This window comes from Coffea arabica, chromosome 6e (genome assembly GCF_036785885.1).
Source record: "Coffea arabica cultivar ET-39 chromosome 6e, Coffea Arabica ET-39 HiFi, whole genome shotgun sequence".
Classification (NCBI taxonomy): domain Eukaryota; kingdom Viridiplantae; phylum Streptophyta; class Magnoliopsida; order Gentianales; family Rubiaceae; genus Coffea; species Coffea arabica.
Window position 1 is genome coordinate 54,660,093 of NC_092321.1, and position 12,256 is coordinate 54,672,348.

A 12,256-nucleotide genomic window follows, 5' to 3' on the forward strand; every position below is an offset into this window, starting at 1 on the left:
TATCTATTCTCATTTAGGGTATTATTTGTACATTTTGTAATTAATTGAAAATTAAAAGAATGAATTGAAATCTATTCCATACTGAATAAACCAAAGACAAGAGTATGAATTTTTAAACTTCCATTTTCTATAAATTAGAGAATGTCAAATTTTACATGGTTTATAGTTAATTCTTCCACCCAGTTTAGCATTGTAACAAATTCATGTTGAACATTTAGCTGATTTAGGCCCTATGTCAAAAAGAAAACCTATTTTGGTTTTATTATTTATTTTTTTATTTTACAAAAGAAAGTTTTTTTTTGAATTATTGGTAAAAAGAGAATGCCTAACAAAAAGCTTTTATGAGGTCCAATATTTGGATTTAATATTTAAACTGAAAGGGATTTTTATTGTTCTAACTAGATGGGAAAGACATCTATAGTTCAAGTATTAAAAACCAATCATTTGGTTTATTTATTGATGAAATAATTTTCTATTGAAAAAGAAACTAACTTTTTTAGAAGGGAATGATATGTTATCTTCAAAATTGAATGAATAAAATAGTACCTTACTAAAAACTAAAATAAATATAGAAAAAAGAACAATACATGTTGTTTTTTTTTCAAACATTTTATGTTACTTAACATGTTTGTAAAATGTATAAAATGTATTTTGATGGGTACCTTTATTTGGTATTCTTTATTATTTAATTCTATATCTTGTTCCATAAAAGGATAGTTTTGACATTAAGATTATTATTGTGTGGGCAACAGCTATTGTCATTAACCCTTATTGTCATTAACAAATGATTTGGTAGTAATAAATATTTGTCATTAAATTCATGCAATTTTAAAAAAAAACCCTTATTGAAAAGAAAATAAAAGAGGAGTTATAGGAGTTTTTTATGGATCAAAGCAGAGTAACAAAATATTACTTGCATAGTGAGGGCTTTTTGGCACAAAATACAAAAAACAATGGGTCATCTACATGAATTTTTTAGGGGTATTTTTATTAAACTTAAACTGTAGATGGGTATTTTAATAAGACCTTTGATGTGGTATTTTTAAGTTTGTAATGTGTTTTTTAGGGTATGTTTGAAAATAGTAGAAAAAAATTAACTTGTGCACCTCCAACCACTACCTCTCCCCTCCCCTCCCATCTCTCTAATCACTCCACTATCATTCAACCGTAGTCAACTTAGCTAATATCACAATTTAGTTTATCAAATTTAGGAATTAGTCCTCAATACTGCTATATAAAATCTTTGATTGCCCAATGTTTGTCATATCAAACTTTTATCATGACCTAAAGGCCTTGGCGTGGTTACCATGCAAAAATTCCACCATGGATGGGACTAATGGCCTTTGGCCAACCATTCAAAAAATAACTGATGTAGGATACTTTCAATTTTCAGTTGTTCCATTATACCTACCCTTTGGTTAGTACAACGTGAAAAGTAGGAGGACTATTGCAAAACTAGACATGAGAAACCACATTCAACGAGTTAGAAAGATGATAAAACAAAAATTAAAATTTTATTTACTTTTCGTTTAAACATATTTTGCTTTTATTTTCAATTTTACATGCTAAACATGCAAGTATACTAACTCATCGTTTTACCATGACAGATGCAAATGAAAGTGGAAACGGTTAGGAAAGCTGCTCTCATTGCTACAATATTAAGGACTAGTGGAATGGTATTTTGGACAAAAGAGTTAATAATATTATTATACAAGCCATTAAGAAATGTGTATCGGTCTAAAAATAATTTTCAAAAAAAAAACTTTGCATTTTATATGCTTAATCTATCTATTCTTTATAATTTTTTGATCATGTTCAACGGCAAAAAAGAAGAAAAAAAATATGTGTTCAACAAAAATCAAAGTTAACATATTGCAATTTGTATTATGATAATTATATAAGAAAAGACTTAAGAATATTCCACAGGAGTCAGTATTGATAGATTATGTGCTTAACTAATCATGTTTTACATGGAAAATTAAGATGGGTGCCTTTTTCAGTTACAGATATTCAACTAACTAATTATTACATCAATTAAGTAAAAATGTCTTTACAGTATACATATATATATATATATATATATATATATATATATAATGTGAGGATCTCAAAATTTTATTAATTTCTGAAAAATTAAATCAAAAATATCATCTGAATATTGAATTTATTAAATAATATGTATTTGTATTTAAATATTGCTGTGTTACTTATATAAATGTTATATTTTAAATTAAAGGAATTTTAAAAATTTAATTGACGTTTCGCGTTCGGCTAAGCATTAAGTTGGATTTTCGCGCACCAACGCGCAATGTAGCTCTAAGTTGAACTGTAGGATATGTAGAGGTTATAAAAATGTATAATTAAGTTGAGGAAATGCTAGATGAGGAATTCCCACCATTATTGGCATGCCCAAAAAGTCAACTAGCCTACTCACTAGATTACCCCAATTTTCCTCCCATCTTGTCGCCAGCTACCCACCCTTTTCTTTCCCTCCAAGCTCCCGATCCTCTGGTGCAAGAAGAAGCAGAAGCCGCTGCCATTCCAAGCTTCCAACAGCCTTCCATCTTCAGCCATTCACACCCCAATCTTCAAGCTTCCATTTCCAGCTTCCACCCCCATTCCTTGCTGCTGTCTCGATCGAGCAAGGAAAAGGAGGATCGCAGCTCCTCCTACTGCTGGCGTTGTGTCGGACCAGGGGAGAAGGAGAAACCAGCTGCCATTTTTCTTTCCTCCAACCACAGACCCTTCCAAGCTGACCCTCTGTGGTTCTAGGAGAAACTTGAGGAACTAGACAATACCTTTAGCTAGTAAACAACCTGCTTGAAGGTAACAAACTCCAGCTTAACCCCTTAGCCAAAAAAAAAAAAAAGAATTTCAGATTTTAGAAGCTTTTGTTCTTGAAATTTCTAGCTTGTGTTGATAAAATTATTGGGTGGCTGATCCTCTAAGCTAATGATTGATGAAGCTAGAGGTGATTTACGTATTTATATGTGTGTTTTTGCTGAAGTTAGAGGTTGAGAAAATTTTGAAAGAATGGAAAGGAATGCTGGCCGAATGGGAAGGCAAAAATTCCAGCTTTGTTGCCGCTTGTCTTCCTGCTATTTTTGCTTAAGTAATGAACTGAACTGTTTGTTGGGATGTTAGCCTAGTTGGTTGTGGTTGTTATGGACATGATGTATGAGTTTAGAAGTAGAAAATTTTTTAGGAAATGAAGAGAAAATTCTGCTCTGCTAAATCGAACCAACAAGCCTATTTTTCTTCCAACTTTACTCGAATTTTTGAGCTGGTTTTGTGAAGTAATTGAGCTACTTAAATCATGTATATGTTAACCTATATGTGTAGTGTAGTTTTGGCTGAATTATAGCTTTTGGGTAGTTGAAAAATTTTGGACAAATTGAAGGGAAAGAGGACTGCTGCTGTCCAATGAACCTCCAGCTTTGCATAGGAAATGTTGAACTGTTTTCACGTTAACTTGAACCCAATCGATTTGTGTTTAGTTCAGGGGTTTGTATAGCTCAATTTGGGACAAAAATCTAGTAGAGTTTACGTCCAAAAAGTGGACCAAAATTTTGTTCTTCATGATTCTACTAAAACAGATTTTTCTGTTTGAAATTGGAATTTGACAAACTTAAGGAGTTTCTATTTTATAGAAATTCTAAAGGCTAGTTTTACTTGGTTTTTATGATTTCCTCTTAAAAGAAACTTCCTCAGATATTTTTTTTGGGGAAAAGTAGAGGGGAAATTTCTCTAAATGGTTTAAATGTGATTTTCTCAACTTGTGACACCAAATTTATTGTTAATTATTTGGGTGGTTCTAAAAATTTGTTGGTGGAATATTTGAAGAATTTAACAAGTTTTTGGTTTTATAGAAACCTCAAAAGTTAATTCCACTTGATATTCGTGACTTTCACTTTGAGAAAACGATTAAAGCTAGTTTGGAATCCTTGAGTGGAATTAAATGCTAGTTAACTCGAGTTAAACTCGCCAACTCAAAAGTAGAAATTTATGTGAATTATTTGTATGTTTTTTTAGGAGTTGGTGAAGGGCACAATCTTGGTCAAAGTTTGGAATTCTAAACACTTCACTTAAGGTGAGTGTCTCTCGCATGAATTGTGTTTAACTGCTAGATGAACTACTTGTTATAAGTACTTGCCTGAGATACCATGAAATATGACCTGCTATGTGATCATGTGAAATACCATAAGTACAAGGTTTGCAATGTCGATTGGAGCGCTGTCTCGTCGACTAAATAAACCAAACGGAAGCATGTACCATGCTTTAATGAAGTGGGAGGTACCTCTCGGCCGTTTTGGTAAAAGTACTTGCAATATTCATGTTGGAGTCGGGCCCGAAAATAAGGGGGAGATCGTTGCTAGGAGACAAGTAGAGTGGGAAATATTCTACATGGAGGTTAGGTAGTGAAAGTTGACGGAGTGTCAACTACTAAAAATTTCCTGATCAAGCGCGTGGACGTTGGCTCCTGAGAGCCCCGTATCCTTTTCTTGTCATGTTAATTCGCTTTCTTAAATTATTAATTGCTTACTTGACAACTTATACTTGTTAATTGGCCCTATGTGAATTGCATGTTTCGAGGCACCACTGAGCTATTGGCTCATCTCTTCCAATTTGTTTTCCTTGACAGGTTCCGAAATGCAAGAAACCTTGGAGATCTAGAATAGAAATGTTATCTTTGGAATGCCCACTTTTGTAATTGTACTTTGGGAAAACTTTAGTATCTTTTGGACGACTTTTGTGTCTTTGAGAAAATGTGAATCCTGTGGTGCTTCTGTACCCTGGATTAGGAACTTTACATTGTAAATTAAGTTGAAGTTAAGTATTTTAAGTTCGACGTTTTCATTGGTGTTTGAATTTTACTTTTGGACGGGGTAAGTTGAATGGTACAATTTGTTTAAGTACTTGGCTTATTCGGGAGGTAAAGTTTATTTATGAATTATATTTGATGATGTTAGCTAGTTGAGCGAGTGAGTCCTAGCGAGAGTTAGGCAGGCGACCCACCAACCCTTTGGTTCGCCTTAGAGGGAAGTGGGGCCGTCATGGGTGGTATCAGAGCCTTAGGTTAGAACGTATTTGGGAGAATTGTTAGGTATTTTATTTCTAGGAATAGGAATGAGATACTTAGATATATTTTAAGTGATAATTGTTCAAGGGAATGGTGCTAAGGTTTAACTTTGAAAGTTTTGGCTGTTTTGTAGGTATGGAGAACTCTAATGGGAACGGACATGCTGCTAATGGTAACGGGCACGTGAATGGTCACACGCCGCCTCTTAGGCCTATTTCTTACCGAGTTCAGGGTGGTGGAGCTCGTGTTCAGTACTCGTCCGCCACCAGGGTTCCTAGGTGTGACTGTAGGTTGACCTTCTCTTACCCCAATCGCTTGGTTCTAACTATAGACGATGAACGTCGACAGTTGGTGAATTCCAACATAGCCCTGATTCAGGACGTGGACGAGTTGGGTGCCATGGTGGCTAATCTGCAGAATAGGGTAGCAGAGCTGACTGGAAGGGTGATAGAGGAGAGAGCTAGGGCTGAGGCAGACCGTGAGGAGCTACAGAGAGCAAGAGACAGCTTGGCTAGGATGAGAGACATGGTTCGTGAGTGAGCTTCTGGGATACTAGTGGATGCTACCATGTTGATGGATGAGGTGATGGATGAGGTCTCAGAGGTAGTTTCTAGTGCTGAGGAGGATCCAAAGGAGGATCCGGAGGAGGATCCTGATAAAGGGAATCCATCTGATGGTCCCGTTGAGAACTAGGCATAGTTAACCACCCTTTTGACTTGTAACCCTTAAACAATGGTTGGGATGGTGCTAACTCCTGGGCCATTGTATTTTTGTAATTGTATGGCTCGCTTTTGTGATGTTGCACTTCTTTTGAATGTAAAGGACTGGCTGCACCTGGTAGCACCTTTGTGCTATATTTTTGTAAAATCCCAACGAAATGCTAATTGTAGGAATTTCAAAAATTAATGTATGCGTTAGTTGTGGTTATTTTATCGCTCTCAAGTTGATCTTCATTTTACATAATTTTTCTGCGTCGTTCTTTAATTTTACATAAATTTCTGCATACTTACTTCTCTTTCTTGCATTAGGCTAGGTATGGATCATCGTGGTAGAGGTCGAGACCGAAGTCGAGGTCGAGGTCGAGGGAGACGGGTTGAACCCCTCCGTGATCAAGGGAGCGATAGAGCGTCTGAGGTGAACCAAAATCGTGGACCCGAGGGCGGGGGCGGAGATCAAATGGTCACCGCTATTAATAGGATAACTGAAGTATTAGAGCATTTGGCGGACCGTCAAGGTCCTGGATTAGCGCAACAACAACCTGGAGGGCAGGTAGATACAGAAGATAGGGCCTTGGAAAGGTTCCTGAAGTTTGGGCTGCCTAAGTTTCAAGGTGAGCCAGAGCCTGAGATAGTTGAGGGATGGTGGGAGAGAATATCTGATATTTTTGCCACCCTGGATTACACTGAGGGGCGAAAGGTGACCTTTGCGTCATTTCAATTTGAGGGAGTTGCACGGTCATGGTGGAATCTAATTAAGGCTAAGTGGGATAGAGACCGTACCCCTAGTACTTGGGCAAACTTCACCTGTGAGTTTAATGCCAAATTCCTTCTACCCCTAGTCCAAGAGAAAAGGGAAGATGACTTTATTAAGTGCAAACAAGGGGCCATGAGTGTAGCAGAGTATGAGACCAACTTCACTAAATTAGCTCGTTATACCCCTGACCTTGTGGCCACGGAGCAGAGACGCATTAAGAGATTTGTGCAAGTGCTCAATGTAGAGATTCAAGAGGGGCTAGCAACTCCTCAAATTAGCACTTATAGTGACGCCGTGGAGAAAGCTCAGAGGTTTGAGACGGTTAGAGCCCAATCTAAGTCATTCTTTGCTAGAAAAAGGAATGCCCCTAGTAGTCGTAGGGACCCAGTTTCGGCAAGTGCCTCACCACTTAAGATGGGTAGAGGAACTGGGGTAGTGAACATCCCTAGTGCTTTGAGAGGTGCTTTAGCAAGGGTTGCTAGAACTAGAGGTTCTGGGGCGAGAGGTTCTGGAATGAGAGGAGGTCAAAGTGGAAGGGGACCCCCTAGGAGTGCTCCGCGCGTTGAACAAGTGTCAACCCCTCAAATAACCTGTGGATACTGTGGAAAAGCCAATCATACCGCAAATGAGTATGGGAGAAAGGAGGGCAAGTGCCTCAGGTGTGGAAGTGCTGAGCACCAAATTGCTAATTGTCCTAAGATTTTCGAGAATGGGGAAAGCCAAGGAGGTGCCACAAGTTCTAGGCAAACTGCTTCTGGAGGGAGTCGGCCAAAGGTTCCGGCCAGGGTTTACGCCCTAGATAGTCAACCTGTACCTGACCCTTCGGAGGTAGTCGAAGGTACATTTCCAATTTTTCACCGATTAGCTAAGGTTTTAATTGATCCTGGTGCGACCCATTCATTTGTTAATCCTACTTTTATGTGTGGAATTGATGTAAAGACTGTACGATTACCCTATGATTTGGAGGTTAGGACTCCTACGAGTAACAAGAGCATACTCACTAGCTTAGTTTATCAGGAGTGTGAATTCTGGATTGGGGAAAGAAAAATGCTAGTTGACTTGGTGAGTTTGGACCTTAAGGGGTATGATGTGATTATAGGAATTGACTTTTTGTCTTACCACCATGCTAAGCTAGATTGTAGAGTTAAAGTGGTGGACTTTTGCATCCCAGGTGAGGCAACTCTTAAGTTAGATGTAAAGGGTAGATTAGTTTCGTCTGCTTTGATTTCAGGGATTCGAACTAGGAAAATGCTTTACAAGGGAGCCCAGAATTTCTTAGCTTTCTTAATTAACGGCCCTAGTGACCAAGTGAAATTAGACGATGTGCCAATCGTGCGAGACTTTCCTGATGTCTTCCCTGAAGAATTAACATCTTTACCACCTGAAAGGGAGATAGAGTTTAAGATTGACTTGGTACCAGGAGTAGTTCCAATTTCTAAGACTCCTTATAGAATGGCTCCTGCGGAATTGAAAGAACTAAAGATCCAGTTACAGGACCTGCTAGAAAGAGGTTTTATTAAGAAAAGTGACTCACCGTGGGGAGGTCCAGTTTTGTTTGTAAAGAAAAAGGATGGAAGTTTGAGACTGTGCATTGACTATCGAGGTTTAAATGAGGTGACTATTAAGAATAAATACCCTTTGCCCTTGATTGATGGATTATTTGACCAATTGCAAGGATCAGTAGTATACTCTAAGTTAGATTTGAGACAAGAGTACTATCAATTGAAGATTAAAAAGGAAGACATACCTAAAACTGCTTTCAATTCTAGATATGGGCACTTTGAGTTTGCAGTGATGCCCTTTGGGTTGACCAATGCCCCGGCTGCTTTCATGGATTTAATGCAGAGAATCTTTAAGAAATATCTAGACCAATTTGTAGTGGTATTCATAGATGACATTCTAGTATATTCTAAGACCCGAGAGGATCATGCCAAGCACTTGGAGATAGTTTTACAAGTGTTGAGAGAACATAAGCTTTACGCTAAGTTCAGTAAGTGCGAATTTTGGCTGGAAGAAATTTCTTTTTTGGGTCATAGAATCTCTAAGAATGGAATCGCTATGGATCCAACTAAAGTGGAGGCAGTTACTTTATGGAAACAACCAGAGAATCCAACTGAAATTAGAAGTTTCTTGGGATTGGCAGGTTATTACCGTCGTTTTATAAAAGATTTCTCAAAAATTGCTGGGCCAATGACGGAGTTAACTAAGAAAAACCATAAGTTCATTTGGAGCCCAAAATGTGAAACGAGTTTTCAAGAGTTGAAGAGGCGTTTGACTACGGTTCCAGTGTTAGCCTTACCTGAGGGAGTTGATGGGTATGTGGTGTATTCTGATGCTTCTAAAGAAGGGTTAGGCTGTGTTTTAATGCAAAAGGAAAAAGTTGTAGCCTATGCTTCTAGGAAATTAAAACCCCATGAGATGAATTACCCGACCCATGACCTAAAGTTGGCTGCTGTTATTTTTGCTTTGAAAAAGTAGAGACATTACTTGTATGGGGTAACATTTGACGTATTCACAGACCATAAGAGCCTTAAGTATCTGTTTTCACAAAAGAAGTTAAACCTGAGGCAGAGGTGATGGGTAGAATTCCTTGAGGATTATGATTGCTCAATCAATTATCACCCTGGGAAAGAAAATGTGATTGCAGATGCACTAAGTAGGAGGGTTCAAGTAGCGGGTCTAATGGTGAGAGAATGGGATATGTTAGAAAAAGCGAGTGGTTGGAATTCTCGTTTAGAAAAGTTGAAAATTCTGTTTGGAAATCTATCCTTAAAGTCCCCTTTGTTAGAAAGAATTAAGGAGGTTCAAGGGAAGGATCCAGTAGTACAGGGTTATTTTGAGAAAATGAGAAAGGGGGAAACCCTAGATTTTAAACTAGGACCTGGAGGCATCTTGAGATTTAGGGATCGAATAGTGGTACCTAATGAAGAGGATTTTAAGAGAGAAATTTTAGAGGAGTCACATCGGTTTAAGTATACTATTCACGCTGGAGTTAGCAAAATGTATCAAGATGTGAAAGGGCTTTATTGGTGGGATGGTTTAAAAAGGGATGTGGCGAAATTTGTGCAAACTTGTCTAGTGTGTCAGCAGGTTAAGGCTGAACATCAAAAGCCTTCTGGTCTGTTACAACCCTTAGAAATCCCTGAGTGAAAATGGGAACATATTACCATGGATTTTGTGATGGGTTTACCTAGAAATCAAAAGGGGCATGATGCAGTTTGGGTGATAGTGGATAGGCTTACTAAATCTACACATTTCTTACCTGTGAAAATGAGTTACTCTTTAGAGAAACTAGCCAAGTTGTACACAGAAGAAATTATGAGATTACATGGTATTCCTGTAAGTATTGTCTCCGATCGAGACCCTAGATTCGTTTCCCACTTTTGGCAGAAATTTCAGGAAACTTTGGGGACTAAATTGAAATTGAGCACTGCATATCATCCTCAGACAGATGGGCAATCGGAGAGGACAATGCAAACCCTAGAGGATATGTTAAGATCCTGTATATTAGATTTCGGAGGGAGTTGGAGCCAGTACATGACGTTGGTAGAGTTTGCTTATAATAACAGTTATCAGGCTTCAATCCAAATGGCACCGTATGAAGCGCTTTATGGTAGAAGGTGTCGATCTCCGATTCATTGGGATGAAATAGGAGAGAAGAGAGTTTTAGATCCGACAGCTATCCCATGGATCGAAGAAGCTTACGAGAAGGTTAAGCTGGTTAGGGAGAGACTTTAGACCGCTCAAAGTCGTCAGAAGAGTTACGCGGACAATCGAAAAAAAAACTTGGAATTTGAAGTAGGAGACAAAGTCTTTCTAAGAGTTAAACCTATGAAAGGAGGGGTAGTATCCAAGAAGGGAAAGAAATTAAAGCCGAGGTACATTGGACCCTTTGAAATTCTCAAACGAATTGGAAAAGTGGCTTATCAGCTGGATTTACCTCCAAGTATGAGCAAGATCCATAATGTCTTCCACGTATCTATACTTAAGGAATATCATCCTGACCCAAGTCATGTGATTCAATTGGATAAAGTTGATGTAGACGAATCTTTGACATATGAAGAGCGACCAGCTAAGATTTTGGATCGAGAAATTAAGGAATTGAGGAATAAGCAGATTGCCTTAGTCAAGGTCTTATGGAAAAATCATGACGTCGAGGAGGCAACTTGGGAGGTAGAGAAGGACATGAAAGACCAGTACCCAGAGTTATTCGTCTGAACAGGTAAAAATTTTGAGGATAAAATTCTTTTAAGGGGGGAAGGATGTGAGGATCTCAAAATTTTATTAATTTCTGAAAAATTAAATCAAAAATATCATCTGAATATTGAATTTATTAAATAATATGTATTTGTATTTAAATATTGTTGTGTTACTTATATAAATGTTATATTTTAAATAAAAGGAATTTTAAAAATTTAATTGACGTTTCGCGTTCGGCTAAGCATTAAGTTGGATTTTCGCGCACCAACGCGCAATGTAGCTCTAAGTTGAACTGTAGGATATGTAGAGGTTATAAAAATGTATAATTAAGTTGAGGAAATGCTAGATGAGGAATTCCCACCATTATTGGCATGCCCAAAAGGTCAACTAGCCTACTCACTAGATTACCCCGATTTTCCTCCCATCTTGTCAACAGCTACCCACCCTTTTCTTTCCCTCCAAGCTCCCGATCCTCTGGTGCAAGAAGAAGCAGAAGCCGCTACCATTCCAAGCTTCCAACAGCCTTCCATCTTCAGCCATTCACACCCCAATCTTCAAGCTTCCATTTCCAGCTTCCACCCCCATTCCTTGCTGCTGTCTCGATCGAGCAAGGAAAAGGAGGATCGCAGCTCCTCCTGCTGCTGGAGTTGTGTCGGACCAGGGGAGAAGGAGAAACTAGCTGCCATTTTTCTTTCCTCCAACCACAGACCCTTCCAAGCTGACCCTCTGTGGTTCTAGGAGAAACTTGAGGAACTAGAAAATACCTTTAGCTAGTAAACAACCTGCTTGAAGGTAACAAACTCCAGCTTAACCCCTTAGCCAAAAAAAAAAAAAAAGAATTTCAGATTTTAGAAGCTTTTGTTCTTGAAATTTCTAGCTTGTGTTGATAAAATTATTGGGTGGCTGATCCTCTAAGCTAATGATGGATGAAGCTAGAGGTGATTTATGTATTTATATGTGTGTTTTGCTGAAGTTAGAGGTTGAGAAAATTTTGAAAGAATGGAAAGAAATGCTGGCCGAATGGGAAGGCAAAAATTCCAGCTTTGTTGCCGCTTATCTTCCTGCTATTTTTGCTTAAGTAATGAACTGAACTGTTTGTTGGGATGTTAGCCTAGTTGGTTGTGGTTGTTATGGACATGATGTATGAGTTTAGAAGTAGAAAATTTTTTAGGAAATGAAGAGAAAATTCTGCTCTGCTAAATCGAACCAACAAGCCTATTTTTCTTCCAACTTTACTCGAATTTTTGAGCTGGTTTTGTGAAGTAATTGAGCTACTTAAATCATGTATATGTTAACCTATATGTGTAGTGTAGTTTTGGCTGAATTATAGCTTTTGGGTAGTTGAAAAATTTTGGACAAATTGAAGGGAAAGAGGACTGCTGCTGTCCAATGAACCTCCAGCTTTGCATAGGAAATGTTGAACTGTTTTCACGTTAACTTGAACCCAATCGATTTGTGTTTAGTTCAGGGGTTTGTATAGCTCAATTTGGGACAAAAATCTAG

General features: G+C 38.0%; 2 protein-coding genes across 2 annotated transcripts; both read left to right on the forward strand.

The window, feature by feature from the left end:
- Positions 1 to 5,647: 5,647 nt before the first annotated feature.
- LOC113696802 (uncharacterized) lies at positions 5,648 to 9,031 on the forward strand. Its single transcript, XM_072056287.1, has 3 exons — positions 5,648 to 5,756; positions 6,114 to 8,110; positions 8,399 to 9,031. The coding sequence occupies exons 1-3, from the start codon at positions 5,648 to 5,650 to the stop codon at positions 9,029 to 9,031; spliced, it is 2,739 nt and encodes a 912-aa protein (XP_071912388.1).
- A 1,353-nt stretch (positions 9,032 to 10,384) lies between these two features.
- LOC113696801 (uncharacterized) lies at positions 10,385 to 10,771 on the forward strand. Its single transcript, XM_027216184.1, has one exon. It carries the CDS (start codon positions 10,385 to 10,387, stop codon positions 10,769 to 10,771), a length of 387 nt encoding a protein of 128 aa, XP_027071985.1.
- Positions 10,772 to 12,256: the final 1,485 nt, after the last annotated feature.